The 26701-nt window shown below is 35.7% G+C and overlaps 1 protein-coding gene across 12 annotated transcripts; it reads right to left on the reverse strand.

Annotated features, from left to right (window-relative positions):
- Positions 1 to 1617: 1617 nt before the first annotated feature.
- On the reverse strand, positions 1618 to 26629 carry LOC118267237 (GATOR complex protein Iml1). Of its 12 annotated transcripts, none has more exons than XM_050702809.1 (27): positions 26369 to 26606; positions 25898 to 26035; positions 25358 to 25527; positions 24643 to 24909; positions 24307 to 24449; positions 23807 to 23994; positions 22883 to 23360; positions 22260 to 22408; positions 21365 to 21565; positions 20630 to 20791; positions 20078 to 20233; positions 18770 to 18784; positions 17041 to 17258; positions 16408 to 16619; positions 15834 to 16008; positions 14859 to 15056; positions 13406 to 13489; positions 12034 to 12116; positions 10014 to 10085; positions 9289 to 9487; positions 8711 to 8816; positions 8141 to 8368; positions 7254 to 7414; positions 6301 to 6469; positions 5467 to 5698; positions 3760 to 3859; positions 1618 to 1850 (listed from the first exon to the last, which is right to left on the reverse strand). In XM_050702809.1, the coding sequence occupies exons 1-27, from the start codon at positions 26409 to 26411 to the stop codon at positions 1650 to 1652; spliced, it is 4548 nt and encodes a 1515-aa protein (XP_050558766.1). In that variant the 5' UTR covers positions 26412 to 26606; the 3' UTR covers positions 1618 to 1649. The 12 variants fall into 12 exon arrangements, with proteins under 12 accessions (XP_050558766.1, XP_050558763.1, XP_050558764.1 ...); XM_050702806.1 differs by having other exon boundaries at positions 15822 to 16008; XM_050702807.1 differs by having other exon boundaries at positions 22254 to 22408.
- Positions 26630 to 26701: the final 72 nt, after the last annotated feature.

The following is a 26701-nucleotide window of genomic DNA, read 5'->3' on the forward strand; positions in this document are numbered from 1 at the left end:
CAGACAGACAGACAGACAGACAGACAGACAGACAAAAATTTTTCTGATTGCATTTTTGGCGTCAGTATCGATTACTAATCACCCACTGATAGTTATTTTGGAAATATATTTCATGTACAGAATTGACCTCTCTACAGATTTATTATAAGTATAGATAGATAGATAGTTAAGTGAGCACAAATTATCTAAATGAAATTGTTTTATTTTTATATGACATTCTTAATAAAATGTATTGGAAACAAGACTTTTATTTTTACCTTTCCTATGCATTTAGGTACTAACCCATCCCCTTGAACAAGTGAACAAAATAAGACTGAAAATTTATAAAATTATGTTACCGGTATTTGCGATTCATTACCTCGCGATTGGCTGAACCGATTGTGATGCGGATTTTCAAAGCACATCATCCCATACCCAATACACATCTGACAAATTTCATCTGATAGATTATTCCAACTGAGTTGTTTAAAAGCATTTATTTAAGTAATCCTCTCCAATCTCCAATTACATTTGTAACAATGTGGTATAAACAAATAAACATATAGGTACCCAAGTCATGTTAAAACGGTAAAACCACACTTTCAATAATAACATATTTATTACTTTTAATTAATATTTAATTAAAAGTAATAAATATTATTTATCAAATGTACCTAATGATTACATATAGGTACCTACGTAGTTACTACGCTACATCACGGGTTTGTTAACATTATTATAATGGAGTAATAAGGTACAAGGACAAAGAGACGACAAAATAATAAATAAATAAAACTAGACAGGCATTTGACCGCGATCTCTCTTTGATGCGGTCGAAGACGAAACAAAATATATATAGTAAGTAAATCATTAAATTATCTTGGGACAAACGAGGAAAACGTCGAAGAAATTCCTTCAGCGTACATACCTACTGATGTCATAGGTGATGTGTTTACAGACAAAAATAGTCGTTTAAGACAATTTCGTATCAGTTGGCAAGTTGACAATGTGCTGTTTGACCGCAGACCGTGGCATCTGTAGGTAGCTTAGGTATTTATATTTACCGACACAGCTGCATATTTTAATTATAGCGAACGCGATAACAAATTGATAAACAAATATACTCACTATTTTTTTTTATAACAGCACATTTTTGTACCTACTGAACTTATGAATGATATAATTAATTTTTGTAACATACAACATAAAGCTTTTTATTTCTCACAGGGGTAGGAACAGATGCATAGGCATTTTCGACTGCACAGTTGGCGCGGTGGCTGGGCAACTGGCTGCCGTGCAAAGTGTCGCGGGTTCTATTCTCGCGCGGAGCAAATCTTTGTGTGATCCACAGATTGTTGTTCCGGGTCTGGGTGTCATGTGTATGTGAAATTGATTGTTTGTAAACGCACCTACAGACAGAAGAAATCCAACGTGGGCGCCAACGACACAAGAGAAATCCTAATGTGGGGCAACGTTTTTATAAAAAAACCTAACACATACTTTTAAATTCACCTCTGGTGTTGGTAACTGTATAGATACCGACTTATGGACTTACCTTTTCACAAAAACACACACTAATATAATAACAAATATATCATCAGTAACAACAAAAAGGATTTCAGAAAATATATTCAACAGTAAACACAATAAGTATTTATTTGGCTTATATTTTAACAGTCCTGCATCCGTGCCTTTTCCCGCATTTCCCAGCAATGATCCCAGAACTGGCTGAGCCTTTGTTCCTGGTTTGCACAGAAATGTTTGAAGTCCCTTAGCATTCTCATTTGGAAACCTTCGTCGCCCGTCGCTGGAGTTTGTGCGGACTTCCACTTTTTAGAGATCATGTGATTCCAGGACCAGAGGAAACCCATCTGCAATATTAGTAAGAAAATAAGAATTAACATTTCTGTCAGCATAACTGATACATATTTTGAGATATCTTCGAGGTGAAATAAATCTATAATAGTAATAGAGAAATAAGGGGAAATAATCTTCCAGTTTATATTGACGGCAACTTAAAGCAGTGGTGGACAGGTGAACAGAGGGCTTAGTACGACTTTGTTTAACGTTTAACGAGATCCCTATCGCTCTGATTTGCCTGCTCCAATGAACGAATAAATCAGATTGCTAAACGCGGTAACGAACGTTTCGATCTCGTTCAAATGTAAAATAAGCTCGTACTAAGCTCTCTGATAATTGTTGCGATAAATCTTTAATGCACTTATTATATAATAGAAAATAAAACTATTTGTCGCCGTGTCTACGAGGAAAAGCTTCAGAATAACTTGGCAACGCTTCTGTTGCGTTCGGGAAAGCCCCAGGGAAAGTTTAATGCAACAAATTTTGTGAAAAACATGTTTTTTTCACAATAATTATTTTATTTATTACTTTCTCGTCAATGCTGAGTCGTAATGTTCAAAAATAAAATTAGAACTGTTATTTTGAGAAATGTTTTATAGCACTATAATAGTAGAATTTAATAGCACTATAAAAATGCTAGCATTTTCCAAATGTTTTACTTGTGACGTGAGATAGTGCATACATTTTTAGAAAATGCTGTTTCATTTATAATTTAAGACTGATTGCCAACAAAAATCTGTTGAAGGAAAATCCTCCGCTAGCGTCGGTCACTTTTGAATCATATATCGGTCATATTTCAAAAAAATGTTTCTTTGTACGCTCCTTAAGTTCCTTTAGGGCTTTTCCAGTGCATTTGTCTTTTTACATAGAAACTTAATCCTAACAATAACAAAAGTAATAAAAATATTGTTAAAGATAACATCTAATTTGGTACAGTCGTTCTGAAATTAAGCAGGTACAAACATTTCTAGACGTTTCAACAATAGACTTTATATATATAATTCTTCGTGTAAGTGTGTATGTCACTGAACTTCTCTTAAACGAGTGGACCGATTTTGATGAACTTTTTTGTGTTGTGAAGGGGATCTGAGAATGGTTTAGATTCACAATTTTGTCCGCTGGACACCCTGTATTTTAATTAGTTTTTAATTTATTAGTAGTTGTTGATTTTGGAATGTTTTACATTGGATCCGACAGACGGCGCTACCATCGCAGTGTCAAATTTAATGACGTTAAATATTGTGCATAACATTTGTTTTCACAATAACAATTTTCATTCAAAAAGGTCCAGAATGTTTTAGCTTATTAAAAAAAGTTTAAAATTTTCAAATTAAAGACGTGTAGACAGAGACAACGTCTTTCGGGTCCACTAGTTAACAATAAATTTCAATAACTTATACAAGAGAAGAGAATTAATTATCAATATATAGATTTACTTACTAGTGAGAGAGAATGCTGTTGACATGTTAATTTAAGACTGTTGGGACACAAATGCTGAACTTTACTGAGTTGCGTTGAGTACGCTAGTTATAGAAGTCAGACAGTCGCTTGTAACGCCGAACTTTGTACGCGCTTTAACTTTAGGAAATATCCATCTACTGTCTTTTTACATAGAAACTTAATCCCATAACTAAAAATATTGTTAAAGATAACATCTTTGGTACAGTCGTTCTGAAATTAAGCAGGTACAAACATTTCAAGACGTTTCAACAATATATTAACAATAAATTTCAATAACTTATACAAGAGAAGAGAATTAATTATCAATATATAGATTTACTTACTAGTGAGAGAGAATTTTGACATATGTTGGGTGGATCTAGGGTCAAAATTCTCTCTCACTACTAAGTAGAGCTATATATTGATAGCGAGGTTATTGAACTTGGTCCGTGGTCGTTAGTATAAACATTACAAACTTACCCTGCGACTATTGTCATAATCATCCTTGTTCTTTCCACTGACATGCCTTGTGATGTAGCCTTCATGAGGACTCGGAGCTGCCTCTGGATGGACAGGGTATCTGCGGTGGACAAAAGTATATATATTACATGTTACATAGTACCTACTATTAATATTACCATATATCGTCGTGCACCTGTTATCCCTGAAGGGGTAAACATAAGTGTACATTATGGCACGTAATGCCACTGTACTGTGGCGACACATTGATAAGTGACAGATGACAGATGACAGAAGTCGCACATAGACTATCGACGAGCAAATCAATGGATGACGTCACAAATATCCTGCATCGCACATATGAAGTTTACATGCGAATTAACACAGATAGAAAATCCCAACGAACAACAGTTGGGCAGAAAGCCCGCCAGGCATGATCACCTCGCCTGGTCGGAGGATCCTCCTTTTCTTAGGGAACTTTACTCTCTGTTCCCTAAAGTACAATGTACACCCACTTTTCACCGTTTGTGTTATATGGCGATATCAACCATGTCATATGGCGCCCCAACATACAACTATAAGCAGAACTGTATTGTTAGTGTAGCATGGATTTCCGCAAAGTAACGCCTGATTCTGTTCTATATTTTCTAATTGTTTTTAGTAGCACTGTATCTGGACATGTGCCCAATACTTACAAACAATCGCGTAACAAAAGGAAATAAGTGAATCACTATCTATTTCAATACCAAAGCAATTTGTGAAATGTGTCTGAAAAAACAAATTGAGTCTAAGATGTTACTGTACCTATGTTTTGGACACAATCCAATAAAATCGTCATTTGTAATGGAAAATACTATCTTTCCTGTATTTCATAAATGTGGTAATGTTTTTGTACACAAATAATGACCCCCGTTTATTTTGTCATTTTATCAAACCATTTCTTATAAGGATAAATTATTAAAAAAAAGACGGTCTCGGGTTCGATTCCCGGGTCGGGTAAACAAATTACTGGGCTTTTTTCGGATTTTCGATAATTTTTCGGTAGTAGCACGGAGTCTGGAATTGTGTCCAGGATATGGCAATACCTCACCCCCTATTACATGGGACTTATAACACAACATGATGAAAAGTGGGTGTACATTGCATAGCGGCATTACGTGTCGTAATGTGCACCTCTACCTACCCCTTCGGGGATAAAAGGCGTGACGTTGTGTGTGTGTGATAAATTATTAAATGTGAATTTATCCTTATTGACATTCACTTCCACTTACATCGGACTCATAACATTGAAAGTAAATGTGATATTGAACAAAAGTTATGTTTAATTTATCCTTATTTGATATAAGGATAATTTATATAAATAATAATGGTTTGATCACGCAATAACAAAACAAACGGGGCTCATAATAGGTAATTTTAACTGCAATAAAATATTTAAAATCAATCAATCAATAAAATATTTAAAATGATTCAATTTCGTATTCTTCTAGACATTTTTTTAAGAAATAAGTATGTTACTTGACGAAAATATTGTGACGTAATAAGTTAAGACACATCATACAAAATTCATAGGAATGTGTCGTTTTGAAAATATATTTTTTTTATTAAACTTCTTGGAAACTACACTATTGTAGGTAATCAACATGGCGTCTTACGATTATGGGCCCCGGTCGTGGCTTGAGAGTAGTCGAGCCGTATATATTCTAATTAATTCAAAATATACATTACCGGCTAGCATTGAGCGGCTTGTTGGCTGGTTTGGTCCTTAACGCCCGTTGTTCAGATTTGACAGTGGTAGGTATCAATATGAACATGTTTCCAGTGACGTGTACGTATAAATGGTCACCAACTCCAGCTTCGTGAGATGTACTTTCCACCGTACATTTGATAAACCCAAATCTCCCCACAATCGCTTCTTGGAACAGGAAAAGGCGCTCCAACCATGTGTCTTCGGGGAAACCTTAATTGAATAATATATTATATGATGATGAGTTGACTCATTTAAAAAAAATCTTTTTGATTGTATATATAACTTATTCTTCGTATTTCATTAAACGATTTATAAGAACAAATTTAGTATGACACATATAGTTAATGCAAATATTATGAGTCACGGCACAGTTAACGAGACGTGACGTTCCGTCTTATCTAAGTATTGTAACCTTTTATGACAAAGTAAAAAGGTACGTGTCTAATATGTTTTAATTATCTAACTGACGAAATAATTAGATTTTTAATTTTCATCCCCCGTCTGTGTCTTTTTATACGTGAGATAATCATGATATTTTGCTTTACTCAAATTTCTAATGCCCCAATATCTAAAAGGCCGGCAACGCACATTTAAATCCTTTGATTTTTCAGATGTCCATCATAGGCGGCGCTGATTGCTTACCTTAACGTGATGTTACTGGTAGTTTGCCGAACTATACTATGAAAAAAATCTCCTTTTTTTGTTTTCTTCTTGTTAATGGCAAACGAGTCTCTAATATAGTATTGTCGACTATACTGCCAGTGTCAAAAAAATCTCTATAACGTCACAAAATACTGACAATAGTTACTAACCTTCAAATAACGTGACTTTGCTTCTAAGTAGAGGTTCTTCGTTCAACGGTACGTAGATGGGTCCCCTCAACGGATCGGATTTCAACGTGAATGGCAGCGCTAACGGGTCCGCTGGTATTGGCACCATTTGTAGTCTACAGCTTTGAGCTTTGCGAGCCCAGCCGAATATCTGGAACAATATACTCATGTAGAGATTGCGTCATTGGTCGAGTGACTGGGTTTTTGCCGGTCCGATTGCCGAATCGGTTAAGTAATTTTTTAAGGTATTTTGTTAATTTTTCAATTCTAACATAATTTTAAATTAAGTCATGGGACTAGCTTAACTGTTTAGTTCTGTACCCTTAGTACAAGTTTGCTTTACGTTGAATGAAAACAAAACCAAGAGCGCGTTCGGTGCTCTGATTGGCCGGCACGATTGAACCAACCAATTAGAGCGCCGAACGCGTTCTCGTATCATTTTTGATAAAGCAAATTCTGTGATTTTTGTTGTGATTTTAATGATTATAAGGCGTTGTCTAATGGTAAAATCTGCTTAGATGGTTGCATAATCGACCAATTAGTGACTAAATTACTATCTCTGTACTAAAACCAGTGCCGGCGTAAGGGCCACTGACACCCCGGGCGAAAATATTGTGGCGCCCACTTGACGGAGGCAATTTATTTATTTATTTATTTATAAAGGGTTTACCAACAGCATATGTAGATAAAGCTTAAAGTACAATTTTTATATGTCTAGGACTTACACAGTTGCCAATTATAGGTTAACCAACATTCACAAAAAAAAATGACAATATCAAGTGTTAGTAGTAGCTTTTAATTTTTTGGCGCCCCCCAGTGTTTGTCGCCCTGGGCCATCGCCCTATCAGTTCCCCCCCCTAACGCCGGCACTGACTAAAACAATCTTAATTTTATCTATATACAAATAACGGGGCAGATTGTATACTATAACATACCAGTTCAGCGACAATGTTCCCGCTGGCGACGGCCCACTGTATGCACATCTCGTAGGCCTGGTCCGGCCGGAAGGTGGCCTGGTAGCGCGCGTGGCCCCACTCGATGCGGTCGCTCTTGTTGTTCACGTCGATGTCCAAGTGCGTGTTCTTGTATAGAGGCACTAGAAAGGACAATATTGTAGTAGTAGACAACATAGGAATGCTGCTCATGAATATGAGCCTCTAGCATGGCTTGAAACTAGTCGAGTTCCTCGTCAAACAGTTACTTGAGTAAGCCGATAACATAATAATTAATATAGTGTTTTTAAAGCTGGAAATAAAATAATTATTATTTCCTCTAAATAGGAAATGTGTCAGGTAAGCTAATAGTAACTTGATTGGTAGTTCGATAGTGGTGTGAGTTACAAAAATGGGAGGATATTCAGAAAAATAAAACAGTCCGATGCGTCTTATGGTCAGTCTCAATAATAATTAATTAATGTACTGGGTATATCAGTAGATATCGCTACTAAAGATAGAATTTTGATACATTTTCATGACTGCGCGGTTAGCGCGGTGGTTGGGCAACAGGCTGCCGCACAAAGTGTAGCGCTTTCCCGCACCGCGCAACAATTTGTGTAATATTATTATATCAATTACATATATCAAATTGTTGATTCGAGCATTGGTGTCATATGTAAGTGAATTTGAATGTTTGTAAATGCACCCGCCACGTTAAAAAAAATACGATGTTCGTGTCTGAATATATCTTTATTTTTTCTTTTTTTTTTAAAAAAACGTTGCCCAAAAGGCTGAAGAGTGATACAAGCCACTTCTTCCACTCACCACACAAGCACGAGAGCCAGTTATAACTGGCTTTAATAATATACTATTAAAACAATACTTACTATCACTATCAGACCCCAACTGCATGTAACTAGGGTCTATGTTATCACAGAGGAAGGCCGGCACGCCGGTGTCGTCAGTGACGGGGCTGGTGCCGGATATGTCGATGGCCCCCGTGGTGGCCTCTGCCGGGAGCAATGGCGACCGCGGCCCCAGCACTTCCACTTCCATCCACTCATTCTCGAAGGATTGAAGGTCGCCTAAAGGTTTCACGTAGTCTGGCATAGCCTCTGTAAGGAATTTTTATAATAATATTGATGTGACTGCCTCGTTTGGTCTGCGCGGGTCTCCGGGTTCGATTCCCGGGTCGGGCAAAATATGACTGGATTTTGTTTTTCGGATTTTCGAAGAATTTTCAGTAGCACATTGTTTGAAATCACGCTACGAGTATATGGCAATAGAGCGAGTCACCCTCTATTACTTGGGACTTATAACACAAATGGTAAAAAGTGGGTGTACATTGTACAGTGGCATTACGTGCCGTGCACCTCTGCCTACCCCTTCAGGGGGCGTGACGATACGAGAGTATTAAAGTGATTTTATTATTAAAGTAATATAAGACATTTATTTACCTTTATCCTTCTTCTGTGGCAGTATGTGATACATGTAATATCCAACGACAAAGCGCTTTGTTGTATCGCCCGATGCGTGGCATATTAACTTTTCTTGTAGTAATTTCTGTAAACTTCACAAATTCGAGAAGTTTAAAGTTACACTTACTATACTTTATATTAGAAAAAAGTTATAAGTCATAATTACTGTGTTAGTGTCTTTTCTGTGGCATATGTGATGACACTGTAACTTTATCAATTTCAGCAAAGATGTAATATTTCATGTACAGCATTATGAACAATTCTACTAAAGGGTACCACGATTAATGAGATTCAACGGCAGTCTGTCATAAAATTGTAGATTGTTTAGTCTCAAAACATTCTCCAAACACCCAAATGTCTTTAAATATGCAATGTCACGACTGCCTCGTTGGTGGAGTGGTCTCAAGTGCGAAAAAAAATCATGTATAGCATTATGATCAATTCTACTAACTAAACGATACCACGATTAATGAGATTCAACGGCAATCTGTCATAAAACTGTAGATTGCAACTCAAATGCAATTGCAATTGAGTCTTTTAAAAGTAAAATACTGTACCTCCATAATATTCATAGCTCGTTCATACGTGACGCCTTCCATGTTAGCTTGCAGCCAATGTATGGCGTATATCGAAACGAACGTATGTGAAGGCAAGCTGACAGTCTGCTGCAGGAATCCTACGCCCAACTGTGGGTTGCGCATGCGATCCACTATCTCCGCCAATGACGAGTTTGCTTTTAATTTAGGTTCTGGTACCCTGGAAGTGAAAAGGGTATTTTTAATGAGATACTGAGATATTTTTGGTAGTAACTGATAGGATCAATACTACGTATTATATTTATTCTCTATTAGGTTAGATATATTTTATTTCCTGATTTATTCTCTATTAGGTTTAGATTTCAAAATTTTTATGTCTATCGCTAAAATTTTATACAAAAAATAAAATTTTCCTCTACACTACCAGCTAAGAATAAAATTACATTTTTATTAGGTCTCGTGTTAGATTGGGTTTTGGACTCATAACTATTCAGTATAGTTTTAAGGTACAATATAGCTTTCCAAGATAAGACATTGCTAACGGGTAACCAGAAAAAATATCTGCTAGCATAGTTTCAACTAATAATCTTCGGTCTATATGACTGTATTTAAGGCACAAATTCTTATTAAATGAGAAATATTTTTGTAAAGCCTCTGGTGTTTCGGTGATTGCTTACCATCAGGTAATTTGCTCGTTTACTGGCTTATAACATATTTTTTTAATATAAAAGTTAGATAATACTTACCCATCATCATAAGTATCATCGCATTCACCAGTCTGAGATTGTGTTCTCTCCAAAACAGTTTTCGCTACGGCCCTGAAGGCAAAGTATCGTTAGAAAATACATACAAATTGAAAAATACAATAATCTACCAAAACTACTGATGATAAAAAGAAAAATCCAAACGCAAAGCTCTCAAGCAAAGTTAAAGAAAAATATGATGATTTTGGAGTGATTTTAGAGTCAGTGAGTTAAAAAAAAAACATTTACAAGACTCATGGTGAGAGTAGTAAGTGTATTTAATTTTTCCATAATATAAATGTGTCCTTGCTCTTATTAGAGAACTGGAAGAGAACCCAATACCCTTAGAACGAGTTTGCTTTACATTGAACGAAAACGAAACAAGAGCACGTTCGCCGCTCTGATTGGTTGGTTCATTCGAGCCGGCCAATCAGCGCCGAACGTGTTCTCATTTCGATTACTTTAAACGTAGACCATACTCACACTACGGGTACTGATCGAAAATAGAACTAGTTCTACTTATATTTTTATTTTAAATTACTTATGTCCAAATACTAACGCTACTCAATTTTAAGACGCTCTCAAGACTAGTTCTGTCGCTACCAATTCGTTATAAAATGACAGAGATAGCACGATACTTGAGTAAAACTAAAAATTGAGTAGCATTTCAATATTCAGGCGTTATTCAGCCAATATTCGACTCTAAAATCGCCCCAAAATAGATCATGAAGCGAACTGTATACTTACTTGTTACTAAGACTAGTGTTTAGTGACTTAGTAGGTGATAGTTGCTGCAATGAAACGAGGTAAGGATAAGAATAAGCTCAAAGGAAAGGCACGGGCAAGCATTCGATGAAAACTTAGCGATAAAAAAACGGTATCATGAATTAAATTTTCAATTAAAAGGTATAAAATATCTGTAAAAAAACAATCTGATTAAATTACAAAATAAATGGAATTAAAAAATATTAAATTAAATTTAAAAATTACATAAATTACGGAATAAACAAAAAATGGATTAAACTAAATAATATTAAGAACAAAAATATTAAGCATTACAGGTAAGTGAGTAATTGGTTCACATTTAAGAAGATGAGTGAATGATTGAATGAGTGAGTGAATGAACGGAATAGAACGAATGAAGTGCAGCGAATGATAGCGAAGGAGAAGCCCAGCACACCATGCGACAGACATGAAGCGATCTTTGTGTTTGCATTGCTGATTTTATACGCGTCTTTCTAATTACAAACAGATATAAGTTTTTAAAGTGACATGGTCACTAACATTAACATTAGAACTTAAGACGGGATATTTACCATGTTTATTTATGCCTATGAGTTTCCGATATTACCTATAGACATAAATAAACATGGTAAATATGCCGGCTTAAGTTCTAAAGTTAAGATATAAAAGGTGATTATTTTTCAAAAATGTCTTTTCTGTGATCGAAGCGGACATTTACAGAAAAATGTTAGCTTCGATTAGCAGAAAAAAAATGGAATGGAAAATAAAAGCAAACAATTTAATAGACGCATATAAAATAAAATTTAAAAATCACTGTCCATTTTTAAAATACATAAGTGTAATAAGAAAAAAGAAACAACTTTTGTTAGCGTTGATAAGTCTGCGTTTGGCCACCAATCCGCTTACTGCCAGAACGGCGAAGCGAAGATGTGGCCGAAAATGGAGCACACAGACTTAGAAATGTATTATTTATCAAATTTTCTAGCTTATATCACTAGCTTAGGTAACTAAGTTAGTTCTATATAGCTTATAGTCAAATACTCAAACGTCACTCAATTTTAAGACGCGCTCAAGAATCGTCTGTCCCTCCTAATTTTTTGTAAATGACAGAGATAGCACGATATTTAAGTGAAACTTAAAATTGAGTAGCGTTTGAGTATTCGGGCGCAAATTACCTAGTTCTATTAAGCTTAGAAAAACATTCTAGCTTCTTCATATACTTTAAAAATGGACAGTAAACAGTATGAATAATGTATGTATGTGTTACGAAGGTACTGACATGGCTTCGATCCGTAGCCTCGGTCGGTCAGGCAGCCGCGTGCTCCCCACACGCTCCCTGAACGGCGAGTTGGACACCCCGCCCTGACACATCACACACAACACGCACTTTAACGACGACTGATTCACCTACAACTTAACTTTTACACCCGAAATAGAAATGTACTAAGCAAATCTCCTCCTGAGTTATCATCTATGTATAATTCAAATGCTAATGTAATCTACAAGTTTATATTATTGATATCATAACTAGGTACTTATACTTTCTTCGATCAGTGTAATAAAAAATGTACTCGTTATAAGCTGTACATTTTTAAATGGTAGCAGTTCCATGACATGCAATAAACATTACTATAATTATGTACACTAGAGTTTAATTTATGAAGCCTAAGAAAACTTGAAACATTTGAGTCTATCAATGATGCCACATTATTTAAAAAGATTAGAAAATAACAACTCAGGAGTTCGTTTACTTAAGTATCATCCTATTTCGAAGTGTCACATCGTAGACTACGAAACAAAAAATAAAAAAAATAATTAGAAGAAGCCAGCAAACAAAATTTCGGAGTATAGGTGCATTCCGTGCATAATAATTGCATAATTTTATAATAAGCAGTGCGAATATATACGCAATATGCACAATGTGGTGGTTCTGTTTGAGAGTACTGCAAGTATATCGTGAGAAGATGCACAGTCGGTCAGACAATGAGATATCTTTGATCGTGATAGTGCAGAGTAACCATAATATACAGAGTATACTCCACAAGCAAACATCAACAATAACTTGCTATCGTAGACTTATTGTTTATCAGGGAACACTATAGGTGAGGCATTACAGATATATCTCCAGTCAACAAAGAAGTGACCATCCACCTGGCGAAGACCTCAACTGCACTGTTATCTATAAAATTACAATTAATCGTGGAATTAGTACCTACAGTGACGTCATCAACGTGTTAACGTTAGTCTACTATGTTAAAGTGTGAGATTAGAAGGTCAAACGCCACTCCAATGGAAGGTTAATACAGATTTACATCGATCAATTACAAACCCGATTCTCATGGAGCCAATGAAATGAGTGCGCAAATATGCCACAGAAAATAACATCGAAATTATAAAAATTTTGTTTCCGAATTAAACATAAATATACGAGTCAAACGATCAAAAGAAGAGACCATTTGCTTTCTGGATACGCTTTGAACATTACTGGATTGTGTTTAGATATTAATCTGCGTTTATATAAATTGGGAGGTCTGCCCCATTTGATCGTAGTAGAGACTGAAACTGAAAGTGTCGTGAAGGCGGAGGGAGTGGCGGCGGACGTGGGCTGCGCACTAAGTGTACTAGTGGTGTCGCGGGCGGGCCGTGAGTACCTGCGCGCTCCGCGTGAGGATGGAGGTGGAGTGCCGGCGCCGCGTGAGCGCCGAGTCCGCCGCGCCGCCGCCCGCCAGCGCCATCTGCACACCAACCCGTCAGCCGCGTGTCGCCTGGCTCCGACCGAACGCACCCAATAACCGTATTGAGAGCCCGCGATCTCGAGGCATTTTGCTCGTGCCATTTTTGCACAAAAAACATACATATCGGAGCACATATACATGACCGCAGAGCGGAGCCGATGTCGCCGTAAACGAAGAAACGAATCGATGCTAAGCGACGCTAATACCTGGCGCCGAATCCGCTGTGACCTAGTGTGGTTCGTAGCTTAGGTAATGTTGATAGCGATGCTTAGTTCGATACTGAAAAGTAATACTTTGAAGGCAGATGTCTAGATGGCAAGGCAGGTCGTGTCACGGCCGGTCTGCGGTCGCTGAGGTCATAGTTAATCGTCATGCGCTCGGACTCAAACAGGAAATTAAAAATAACACATTGTGTGCAACAGAAATATAAATAAAGACTAATCGTAAAAGAAACGTAACACCTAAACATGCTCATTCACATTAATACATTAAACATGAACGGTGCTTTAACATGTGGGACACATTACAGATACAATATCCAAAGTTCACATATACCATGCGTTTACACAAGCACGACAGTGTAATTTAGAATTTCATGTTTGAGTAAACATTTAGTACAAATTATCATCATATTATTATCAGTAGAGATTCATTAAATTTGGTAATGGCAAGCATCTTTGATAGAATTTACAATATTATTTGAGAAATGGTGCACTTCTACAGTACATGCAGTGCAAGTAGTAAACTACGTGTCATATAAATAGGTGCGAGTAACTACGGTCATGCTTACACAATTCACAACACTTATAAACACATTAATAATGTCTATAAGTGAGAGGAATATTTACATAGAGATAAATTTATTACATATTTATAAAGAAAACTGTTCAGATAAAATAAAATTTATATACTGACTGAAAATATAACTCGATTACTTCGAAAGAATCTATATTTTTTGAAAATTTACTTTTTATATAATTGATCAGTGCTAAATGCATACATAATATTTTTTTAGAAACAATAACATAATTATGTTTTAAGAACACACAATTTTCAAAGAAAGAAATTAAATCAAACACAGTAAGCTTAGTAGCAAAACGTAGCTGAAATAATTTCAAGAAAATTGAATTAAAGAGAACTTTGTATACAAAAAGCAAGTAAGTACTTACATTTTTATCCAATCATCAATTGTTATTAAGCTACTTTAAAAACATCACACCTTTTAGGCAAGGTAGTAGGCTTGATTAGTGTCTAATCAAGAAAAAAAAATTGAGGCTCAAAAGCCAACTATCCAATTCTTAACAAAATTTAGCACAGATCAATCAATTATTCATGGAACCTGGTCTTTTGAACCTGTCACCATACTTACCCTCTGCTTGTTGGGACGTTTCACCTTATTGAAGTATTGTTCTGTCATTTTAAGAAATCCGTCTGTCAGTTGGTCCAGATCGTGGCGCGTTGGTGTCGGATAAATGTCACAATGTATGACATTGTCATCCATAATCTGTTTAGTGGCTGGATTGAATAACGGCAGCAGTAGTGTACGGAATCTCCAGTATTTTAGAGCCTGTAATTTTAAGGTGTAAGTGTTAATTTGATTGTAGTTTTTACGTATGATAATACCTCGGGTGATGTTGTTTAGTATTTTGGAGGTTGGATCTGTTTACAACAGTAACAAATCTAAGAAAGTCTTGTGAATGTAGATCATCATTTACAATTCAAAACTTAGAAAGGGTTTAGATTGTCAAAATACAGTACATTTCATCGTTGAATACTGTATATTTCTTTCTTCTCTTATATTCTTCTTATATTATATTTTACATCAGCTATCTGAATAAATAAGCATATAAGTAAACGAAGCTAAAACCTTAACACTTTCTAATACAGACGACTTTATTTTGGCTATATTTGGCAATTTCCAGTGCAAAACTAAGTCAAAGTACTTATAAAAGCCTTGTAGCGTGAACAGAAAAGCATTTGAGTATTCCATGTCTATTTTCAAGCTTTATCTCTAAATCTCTTCAACCAAATTTTAATATGCAAGACTTATTAGCAGTGCATTTCTTTCAGAGCAGCTGTGCAGTTTTAAACACAGTTATGGTCACTTTAAGTCTACCACTATAATAACTCAAATCACACAAAAACAAATTAAACTCCACCATTAATAAAATAAACTCAAAAACTATTAGTGCGAAAAGCAAAAAAAAACCAATCGAGGTATTACCAGACGTAAAAAAAAAGAAGCGGCAAAAGAATTATTAGGCCGGGCAGCGAAGGTGTTAGCGTAGGCTTATTTTGAACTTTAAAGACACTGCCTTTGGGCCTTTTTTACCGTAACAATCACCTCTGCCAGGGCAAAGTCTGTATCACCACGGGTACATATGTAGTGGTCCATGTAATTCCAGTTGTAAGTCTCCAGTTTCTCTGTGGTGAAAGAGACCCACGATACTTCGTATGTATCGTGGTTTGGTGCGTGGAAACGGTAGCGGTAGTGAATGTTGAAGGGCGGGTATGGGTGTCTGTAATCATAAGATCGTAGTGCCATCATCTCTAAACATAGTTAATTAGGTTTGATTAGAAAAATAAGCACTGTCGTATAGTGAAGGTAGGTAATATCAGATTTAATTTTTATCGTTTCGTTTTTTACATCTTATTATGACAAATTATGACAAAAAAATAAGTGATTTTGTAGGTAGGTATATTACATTAAGCAATTGAAGACTTTCTCTGAGCAAAAATATTGTTCCTTACAAACAAATCTTCATGAAATGTTATGGAGAGATCAATATGTAATACTGGCTTTACAGAATGAGCTTAGCCAGGTCTTGGCATTATAAAATGAGCTTAACCTGGTCTAGTATTGACGAGAAACTGTTATAAGCACTCCAAAATATCAGAACTTTTTAATAAAAACTTACCTAGGTCTATATCTAGTAACAGTGATGGTAGACCCGACCAGAGTCAGTTTATGGAAGATCCTTCCTATAGACAGGAGGTATCGTTTAGTGGGAGCCGAGTTCACCGGCTTGCCGCACTGAGGCGCCACTTTCGACGGCGGAGGCGCCGCTGTAGACGGGCAGTGAGCTTCTATCACCTCGTTCTCATTTACACCGACTATTAGCTGGAAACCCTGAATGGAAAAGAATAGAGTTATGACCGTTTTTACCAACTCCAAACTATCTCTTAACTAAAGGTTACTTAGTGTGACGTAGCACCTAAACTAAACCTTACTTGTTGTTGTTAGGTGTCACTATAAGTTATTAAAAAATGTCGTTTAATAGCACCTATCTTAGGTTTTTCTTAAGGGGGAAAATCATCCAATGACTTCTTGTTTCAAGTTTGTTTACCACATCAATTTTAATTTAAAAAGAAATTTTATTGTAACTTTCGTAAGACATACTAGTATACTATACTTGACTAATTTCGTGGAATGCTACTCATGAATATGAGCCTCTAGCTTGGTTTAAAACTAGTCGCGTTCCTCGTCAAACAGTTACGTGAGTAAGCCGATATTTACATTAGTCATAGTAATAATGAAAAGTAATACTAACCTGAGCCAATCGCTGAGAGACGAGCTCTTTAAAAACCTCCATGGTTGTCAAAGGTTCCTTATAGATGGCTCTGTTCTGTGCAAAATCGGCATTGACGTCATCCGGTAGTAGATTATAATCGGAGACGAGATAATCGTTCTGTAGGGACCGTTTGTCCGGGAAATAATCCGTCGTAATCGGCAGACACGCCGGAATCGTTAGAGATTTCCAATCCACACCTGATAAATGTTTATGTATTATGTAATCTATACTGTATTGCATTAAGAATAAGGTTTATAATTCATTTTTGCAGGGTTTGTGCCTGTGCCTATTTTTATTGCCAATCGAAGTGCAGTTATGTGTACTATGGGACGTGTTTAGGTAAGTTTCAGATACTATTTTGGACTTTTACTTTTTGGAATAGGGTTTATATTTCTTTAGCTGTATTTTTCTTGATTGTCATCAGTTTTACATACAAAGTGATTGTTAAGGTAATATTTTTTTAAACCACATGCGACAATAACTATCTGTGTGTACTTGAAAGCAAACTGTTGCCGCAAACACAGTCGCTTTGTCGATGAATATAATATTCTAAAATAACTTAAATACTAAAAACATGTTATTTACAATATAAGGCAAAATATCTCTAAAGCTGAAATAAATGTTTAGTAAATTAATTTGAAATGTAAATGAGATAATGGAATGCAATGTGCTGTTGTTAATTTTGAAGCGTTGTTTTAATGCATGCATACTATGTATTATTTATTTAATAAACATATTTGTTCCTAGGAGAAGCGACTATTTCATTTTATTTATTTAGTTGAATTTTTAAACCTGCATATGCTTTTTTCTATGGAGGATCATGTATCTTTAATTTTGTAAGACATATTAAATTAATTATTTATAACATACGGCTTAATCGCGTATACTGTTCGATGAAGTTCGAATTGCGGCAAACGACGTCACGCTCAAAGTATTGAGCATGATCAAGAGCTCCGGTGCAGCTTGAAACTAGTCGAGTTTCCTCGAATAGTATTCGAATAAGCCGTATATTTTAATTATTTTGTACTATCTATCATCATATGACCGCATGCAGATCGCTGGTTTTAAATTTACGATAGCGAGTCTTGTACATAAATACATATTATATATACATAATAATTTATTAAATTGATATAGGCTTATTTTAAGCTTTAGCACTTTATTAATAACTTTTCCATTTTTATTTAAAATATTTGTTTGAATGGGAATATGATGACATTTCGTTATAGTATGTTGTTGACTGCCAGTGACGTAATAAAGGTGAAAATCGTAGAAATAGAATTTGTGCATGCCTTTACCCTTAGTACAAGTTTGCTTAAAGTAATTGAAGCAAGAGCGCATTCGGTGCTCTGATTGGTCAATCATAAACGAACCAATTAGATCGCCGAACGCGTTTTCGTTTCGATTACTTTAAACGTAAAGGAAACTCGTACTAAGGGTACTTATATTTAGTAACGGTATTTGATATTAATTCTTTACACTGATGAAAGAACGTTCGTACGTATCCTCGTTCCCCACTTTTTAGAAGGATTTTATGTCTCATTTTCCCATTATAACGCTATATAAAACCTTGTATACTAATGCGAAAATGTAATTTTGAAGCGCATTTATACAGTATTCCCCGTAGCGTAATATAAAAAAAATACTTATAACACATAATACTATGCAGAAACTACTGAATGCAAATCCAATAAATGGAATATCAAACCTATAGCTCGGTTCGCTTCGTTCCAATGGGGGTTTGAAGATATTTTTTCAACGCGATGGTATCATGAAACATCAAAAGTGAAGTGAACATTTAGTACAAATAACATATATATGTTTTTATGTTATCCAAACCACAGAATGCCAATTATGGAGCAATTGGTTTCTGCTTTTAGACTCCCATTTAAAAGATTAATATGATGGAATGTTCAAATCCCCCTTTTAGGCTACAGTTACAATATTAACGGAGAAGTTTTAACTAAACTAACCTATTTTCTAATTGTTACTTTTCTAAAGGCTAGTTTCTCTGAGATAGTAAAAGACTTATCAATAAAAAACGAGTCTAAAAGAGGAATTTGAAAATTATTTTGAAAATATATTACAATGTTTAACATGTACCAAAGAAAATATTTAAATGGCTGGTAATGATCAGTAGTATACCCTTAGTACGAGTTTAGTTTACGTTTAAACAAGAGCGCGTTCGGCGCTCTGATTGGTTGCTTTATTCGAGCTGACCAATCAGAGCGCCGAACACGCTTTCGTTTCGATTACTTTAAACGTAAACCAAACACATACTAAGGGTACTGTTATGAAAGTTTTATTGATGTTTCTGTTCATTATTAATTTTACCTTTAATACATTTGTGACTCAATTCCATGCTACCACGAGCTTGTAAGAATGTGCATTTTTATGTTCAGTTAATTAAATGTTATTCTATTAATGTCCTCACCAATTTGGCAAGTAAGTTACCAAATATAACTAGCAGGTATTCAATGTATCTGCAATACACTGCCGTGTTTGTACAAATATTAGCAAATTATGTTTTTTTTTAAATGTATAATTTAATTATATTGATTGACGTTCGCTCATAACACAAAGACTTGACAGTAATACGCATTCGAAATAGTTTAAATCGTTACAAATTTTCATGATCATTGTCACATAGGTATAGGGCTGGAAGCGCCAATATTTGTCCAAGCACACAGTGTAACATAAAACTTACAATTTAATAACTTAATCGCCGTCTGTTCATGAATGGACCAATGCCAAATGCACGATGCACACACCTTAGAACTAACTATAATACCATAATCACGTTTAACGTCCCACGTAACAGTTTGACGAGGTAACTCGACTAGTTTCGAGGCACGCTAGGGATCCATATTCATGAGCGACGCATCACACGTTGCGTCAAGTCGTTTTAGCTCATCAAACAGTCACATGAGTAATCCGTTATACATATGATTAATTTTAATATTTCTCGTGACAATACAAAAACTATATATTAAACCTATTTACATATATTACTAACCTGTTGTAAGGGCAGGTGTCCACTCCTGTTCTCCAGTGGCCCCCCAAAGTAGGGCGAGTGAAGCGTTGTTGGTAGTGGACGGGGTGCCCGATACTACGCCCAGTACTGCCAATGTGCCTGAAGCGGTAATCATACGCTTGCGGCCTATTACGTTGCCTGTAAAGTGTGTTGTATTGCAAGTGAATAGGGTATATTTTAGTTTAGATTTCGATTAAAGTACACTGTAAGACTGAATGTATTTTAGCCAACTTAGTATGACTCTTGAGCGGATCCTGAGATCCAAAATCGAAACTAGAATCGAGGTAAACAAAGTATCTTAACTTCGTAACTTCGAAATCTCAGTATAGTATTATGTCTAAATCAGCGGAGAGTTTCAGAAAAATCATTTTGAAGAGAAAGGATTCAGATTCGATTAAGGTGCTATACAGCTTAGTACTTTGTAACCACTGACCAGATATCACGATTACAACAACTGAACTATAAAATAGACAATATCCCAATTTAGCAAACAAAAGTGTATACACAAAAATGACAGCATATTTACATACTTACCATCAACCTGATAAATAGAGTGATTGTTATTGATAATGGAGGATGCTCCATTTTCCTTGTTATTAATATTGTTTTCCAGGCGATGGTCTTCAGTTCTGGAGGCAGGTTCCCCGGCTGGACGCGCTTGGTAGTGATGTTGCTGGATCAACACGCCCGTTGGACCTGGAAAAGGCAAATATTAGGAATGTTACAATACTTAGGTATTACTTACGTAAATCGTACGAGAATGCTCGATTACTCTCAAGCTACACTGGGATTCTTAAACTAAAATACGTAATGTTACGTAACTTTTGATAGTAACTGGCAAAAACTATTTTTTTAAAAGAAACTTTGCCCTACACTTGTTACATTTAATATAATCTACTACAATCGTTATGTTTACATTCTCCACACATACTTACACATACACATACTTTATAAACTTTAGTGTGTCTGTGCTTTATGACAGTAAAAATGAGTAGTTATTGTATAGTGTATTGGGTATAGTGTATTGTGAGGTTACCGGAGGCCCAATTCCCCCCTTCCCAATCTTCCTAATCCCCAATTACCGAACCCTTAAATTCCTAACCCCAAAAAGTCGGCAACGCACTTGTAACGCCTCTGGTGTTTCAAGTGTCCATGGGCGGCGACGATTGCTTACCATCAGAAGATACGTCTGTTTACGAAAACGGCGTGTTTCATAAAAAAATCTTTATTTATAATTATTAATAAACAATCCAACAGGAATTTACCAACCTTTAGGAAAAATATGCGTCCACCGACGTCTGTTGCTCGTCAGTTTGACAGTAACGTGCGAAGGATCGAACGGGTTGATGAGCGCTCGCCCAGTTCTAATCACCGGCTTGTGGGACGATATGGAACTTCGTGGGGACAGTCTGTTGGTTGAGAGGGGCGAGTCCGTCGCGTCACTGTTTGTGTCGTAGGCGCCTTGTTTGTCTGTGAATAATTTGAAAATATTTTAAATTGGTTAATTACACAAGTCATAAGTTTTTTATCAACATCCTTTTCTTTTTAGGAAGATTCTCTACTATAGGTCCGTTAGGGTTGAATCAATAATTACATGTAAACACACAACAAATATTTGTGCTCCGTGCGAGACACAAACAAAGGCAATACGTTGCGTAGTAAATGGTCAACTAGCTGCGCTTAAAGTAGTTACACATTATTAATTAATATTTAATATTAATGTTTTATTACTTTTTTAAGTAATAAAACAGTCGTAGTCGACACACAGTCGACAATGGGGGCTACCGTTTTTTCTCCAGATGGCGCTAGTCTAGCAAGAACTTTTTTATCTAGGTAATCACTGCAGCTGTCAAAAATTTAAAGGCCAATGATGTGACACTAGCTAATTCCTTATTGGACAAATAATAAACGACTGCATGGTTGGCGCGGTGGTTGGGCAACCGGCTCCCGCGCAATGTGTAGCGGGTTTCTTTGTAAAAGCACCTACGACACAGGATAAAATTCAGTTTGGGTATATGTTTAAAAAAAATATGAGTTCCACAGTAGCACCATCTGGTGAGCAAAAATACAGTTAGCCTTTTAGTGTTAAGCAACATACGATTAGACAAAAACTTCAAAGTATCTCTAGTAAGTAAATATAAAAAAAATATCCACTGACACTTACTGCCGCTGGCAAGAATATCAGCAACGGTATGATGTATATCAGGATCTGACATCTTCCTGTGATGTAGACTGGTAGTGGGCGGGCTCCGGCGACTGATGCCTTCCAATCCAGCCACTGACGTCTTCTTAGTTCTTGATATTCTTTGCACACTGTGTAAGATACAAATAATGGTTTATCCTGTACAGAAACCTATGTGTATTGTTTAAGCTATAAATAATCAATGATAAACAGTTAAACAGATGACTAGAGTATAGGTAGTAGGTTGATAATGTAGATATTATGTAAATATGTAGCCTATAAAAGTATTTACAACGAACTCCCGACACATTCACACGGGATAAAAAGAAATCTATGTGATATTCCAGACTGTAATCTAAACCTGCTCCAAAATGTATCCTGATCCCTTCAGGCGTTTTGGCGTCATTGAGTAACAAATATACATACAAACTTTCGCATTTATTGTATTACTAAGATATGTTATTCAAAATTTTATTATTCAAAATTAATGCTAGTTACTTTAATTGGTTGCTTACTGTTGTAACTGTTGAATTAAATAAATAAATAGAGCAGATATTTATTTAAGTGCTACAGACATAATCACAATAGTAAATGGAAGTCCTCACCACGTGCTATGAGCCAGCGGTAACTGGAACACCTGAGCGTCATACGCATCATAATCAAATATAGAATTATGCATATATTCATCCTCCTTCAACAACTTCCCTTTGCGTTCATCTTCATACATTTTCCTCAACGGTTCCTGACTCTTTCTTGGAGGCAATTTAATTCTGGGAATAAAGTTCGAATAGGCAACTTTTTTGTTTGTAGAATAAAATGATAAGTTAATCCAATGTGGCATGGAGTAATCATCAATGGAGTTCAGGTTATTGTCTTTATTATGGAATTTTAGTAACGGTACTGCGTGTAGAGGTTGTTCGCCGACGCAAACCAAATCGCTTCCGACTCCATTGTCTATAATCCGTTGTTTTGTGACGTTCGTTAGCTCTCTGTCTACTTCGAACACGCCGACTCCTGGAGTAATGACCACACTCAGTTGGCCTGTACGGTCGAAACATCTGTCCAGGTAGTGTTTTTCAAATACTGAAAAGTAGAAGATTGATGTTGTTTTAAATCACGATTGGATATCAAAAAAAAAGGATTATACAGAGAGCAAGAGGGGACTGCCTCGTTGGTCGTGTCGTGTCGCAAATCCGACTGCCGGACAAGGGGTCTCGGGTTCGATTCCCAGGTCGGGCAAAGAATTATTGGGCTTATTTCGGTTTTTCGAAAATTTGTCAGTAGTAGCACAGAGTTTGGAATTGTGCCCAGTATATGGCAATAGGCTCACCCCCTATCACATGGGACTTATAACACAAATGGTGAAAAGTGGGTGCACATTGTATAGCGGCATTACGTGTCGTAATTAGCACCTCTGCCTACCCCTTCAGGTATAAAAGACGTGACGTTGACTTTGCAAGAGGGACTGAAAACTGACGGATTTTTGTATTACTTTTGAAGCATTTTTAAATTATCTATGAGACTTTTACCATTCAAACTCATATTCAAAACTTCAAGGAAGTTTCCTTGAGCTGCGGTAGAATTGATGGCAGTCGGTATTTCCATGTTCGGTCTCTCGTGGTACTGTAACACAATCTTTTGGTAATCCGTGAATAATCTCCGTAATTGCAGGAGAACGTTTGACCAGTCTTCATATCTCTCATTTTGAACTGCCACCCTGGAATAAATAAGAATACGATCAAATATGTAGATACATTAATCAAATACATTTTGGGAGTCGATTTACTATCCAACCTCGTGGACTGAAACAGTGCTTTTGATATCCAAAGAAACGTTTAATTTGATAGCGGAGAACCTAGCAGCATTAGGTAGCGCGACGTCGCCGCGTCTGCGCACGCTGCTCATAATGAAGAGTCTCTCTGTGATTCAAAACTAGTAGAGCTTTTCTCCAATAATTTATGTGAGTACACCATGATTTTTAGTTAATTTAGTATATTGTCTCATGATAGTTATTATACAAAAACAGTACCTGTAGAAATCCTCATAAAATCTGCCTCTATAATCTTTCTGCAAACATTCTTTCATATGCTGCGGAAACTCTTCCAGCGATTTAGCTTTGTAGAATGTCCTTGAAAACAGCACTATAGTCACCTCATGATTACTGCCATTTTTCTATGAAAACCAAACAACATCATTTACAATTTCACAACAGTTATAAATTAATTTATAGGGTGACTGATGATAAAAATTTAACTAATGAGTATACAAAAGAGTTTATTGGAGAAAGTTGTATGTAATCATGAGTATAATCACGTGTTTAAATATCGTTCACTAATTTCCAGTCACCCTTATATAGATTCTTTACCTTCCATTTTGCGAAAAGATCAGCAAGAAATCCGTTTACAGCCTTTTCGAAATATAGATCACCATGTATATCAAAGTCCCACATTTCCGAAGACATCTGTATGAAGAGGTAGACCATTGACGTGGAGGATCGGAATACTATCTTCGTGTCCTCAGTTATGACTCCACAAGCCACCCTGTCTCCTTGGGACCACATCTCGTAAACTTGGCATCTTATAGCTCCACCACAATATTCTATTTTTTTATTCAGGTATACACAGGTGCTGACCTACAAATTATAACTTTTTAGGAATTTCCTTAACACCTCCTAGGTCTGAAGAACACTATGCTAAAAACTTCCTCAAAATCGGTTCAGCCAAACGTGAAATAATCGCGTACAAACATAAAGGTCAAACTGAGAACCTCCTATTTTAAATAAACATATAAACATTCGTTTGATTATTGCTATCAATTCTGATACAGAAATAATTGGTAGATTGGTTTATTCAGTTTATCAGAGTGCCAAATGCTCTCTTGTTTTGATTAGATATTTTAAATGTAAAGCAACTCTTACTAAGGGTACTGAAAGATTTAGAACTTGTTGACTGAAGCTTTAGATCGACATCAACCAACACAATGCAATGCTACAGCAGGCAAAAGGAGGATGAGTTATGATAACTTAGAAATATTACGAATATATACAGTCATATATCAAATCCAATGAATGAAATAAATACCAAGCTGTTCTTCAACCTCCACATTTCTGATCTGCCCATGTACTGATCTTTGAAGGTGAGCTCCACAGAGTCCAGGGCCACATCGGCCACATTTACAATGTTCACGTAAACATCTGCAAAGGTTCGCAGCTGGAAAGTAATGGCTATGCTTTGTTCCACACTGATGGTATCTGGAAAAATAATAAATGCTGTTAGAATCGAATTCAGAGTATGGAATATAAAGCCAAACTCAATATAATTTGTTCATTCAATATCTACTCAATATGGATGCAATGGGCGCTAGTGTAGCAACTCAAGAGTAAGAAATTTATATCCATTTTGAAATTGGATTCAAGAGTGAACACCCTGGTTTGATAAAGTTAGAAATAACTAGGCATAGTTTTCTTATTTTTATAACTATCTGCACTTATAAAAATCAAGAAAACAATCTGTATTGTATAAGATCTGATCAAGATATGTTATTATAGTTAGGAAACTATCTTAAAAATAATATTGTATCATATTATATCTAAAACCATAAAGAGAATTACAAATAAATACCTCGTCCTCGCCCAGGAGCATCCACTTTAGTTACTTGCAGCAATAACCGTGGATAATCATTTTCAGGGTGATATATTTCAACAATGTCTTTCTCCTTTAGACCCGGGTAGTCTTTCAAGTTAATGATTAAGTCCAGCGCTAAAATTAAGAAAATACAATTTGTAAACACAGTAGATAACAGTTGTAATTATATAATTAACTATACTAATTGCATGTTTATTTCTTCATTCTGTATTTAGTGGGCCAGATATTTCATGATTAGAAATAAATTATAAATAAGTATCTAATTGTTTTATAAAATGGACTTCATCACATCTTTTTGTTGACACAGATACTGCACGCAATAAATAAAACACCCACTTTTTGCCACTTACATTACAAGATTCATGTAACGAAATTCAGTAATACTAAGGATAGTAATATTAAAATGTAATTAGACACGGAAGTGTTAATAAATATAATTATACTTACGACTAAAACTCGATTGATGAACAATAAGCTTAAAAGATTTCATTTTTGTAGTTTATTAAGATCTTGAAACTATTTCATTATATATAGACGCATCGTGATTTAAAAATATAAAGTATTAACACAGAATTAAACTACTGATTATTTAAATCTAAATTATTTCAGATAAAATACATTTCTAGTAATTTTTATAACATCAACAACACATTTCTTTAATCAACAACAAGTCAAGATCATTTCTGTATTTGACAGTGACAGAAATACTGACAATAGTGTTGTGATAGCCATACTAATTATTCACTGACTGACTAGTTTGTCTATCAATTTGATTTTGAA

Source organism: Spodoptera frugiperda, chromosome 23, assembly GCF_023101765.2.
Source record: "Spodoptera frugiperda isolate SF20-4 chromosome 23, AGI-APGP_CSIRO_Sfru_2.0, whole genome shotgun sequence".
Taxonomy (NCBI): domain Eukaryota; kingdom Metazoa; phylum Arthropoda; class Insecta; order Lepidoptera; family Noctuidae; genus Spodoptera; species Spodoptera frugiperda.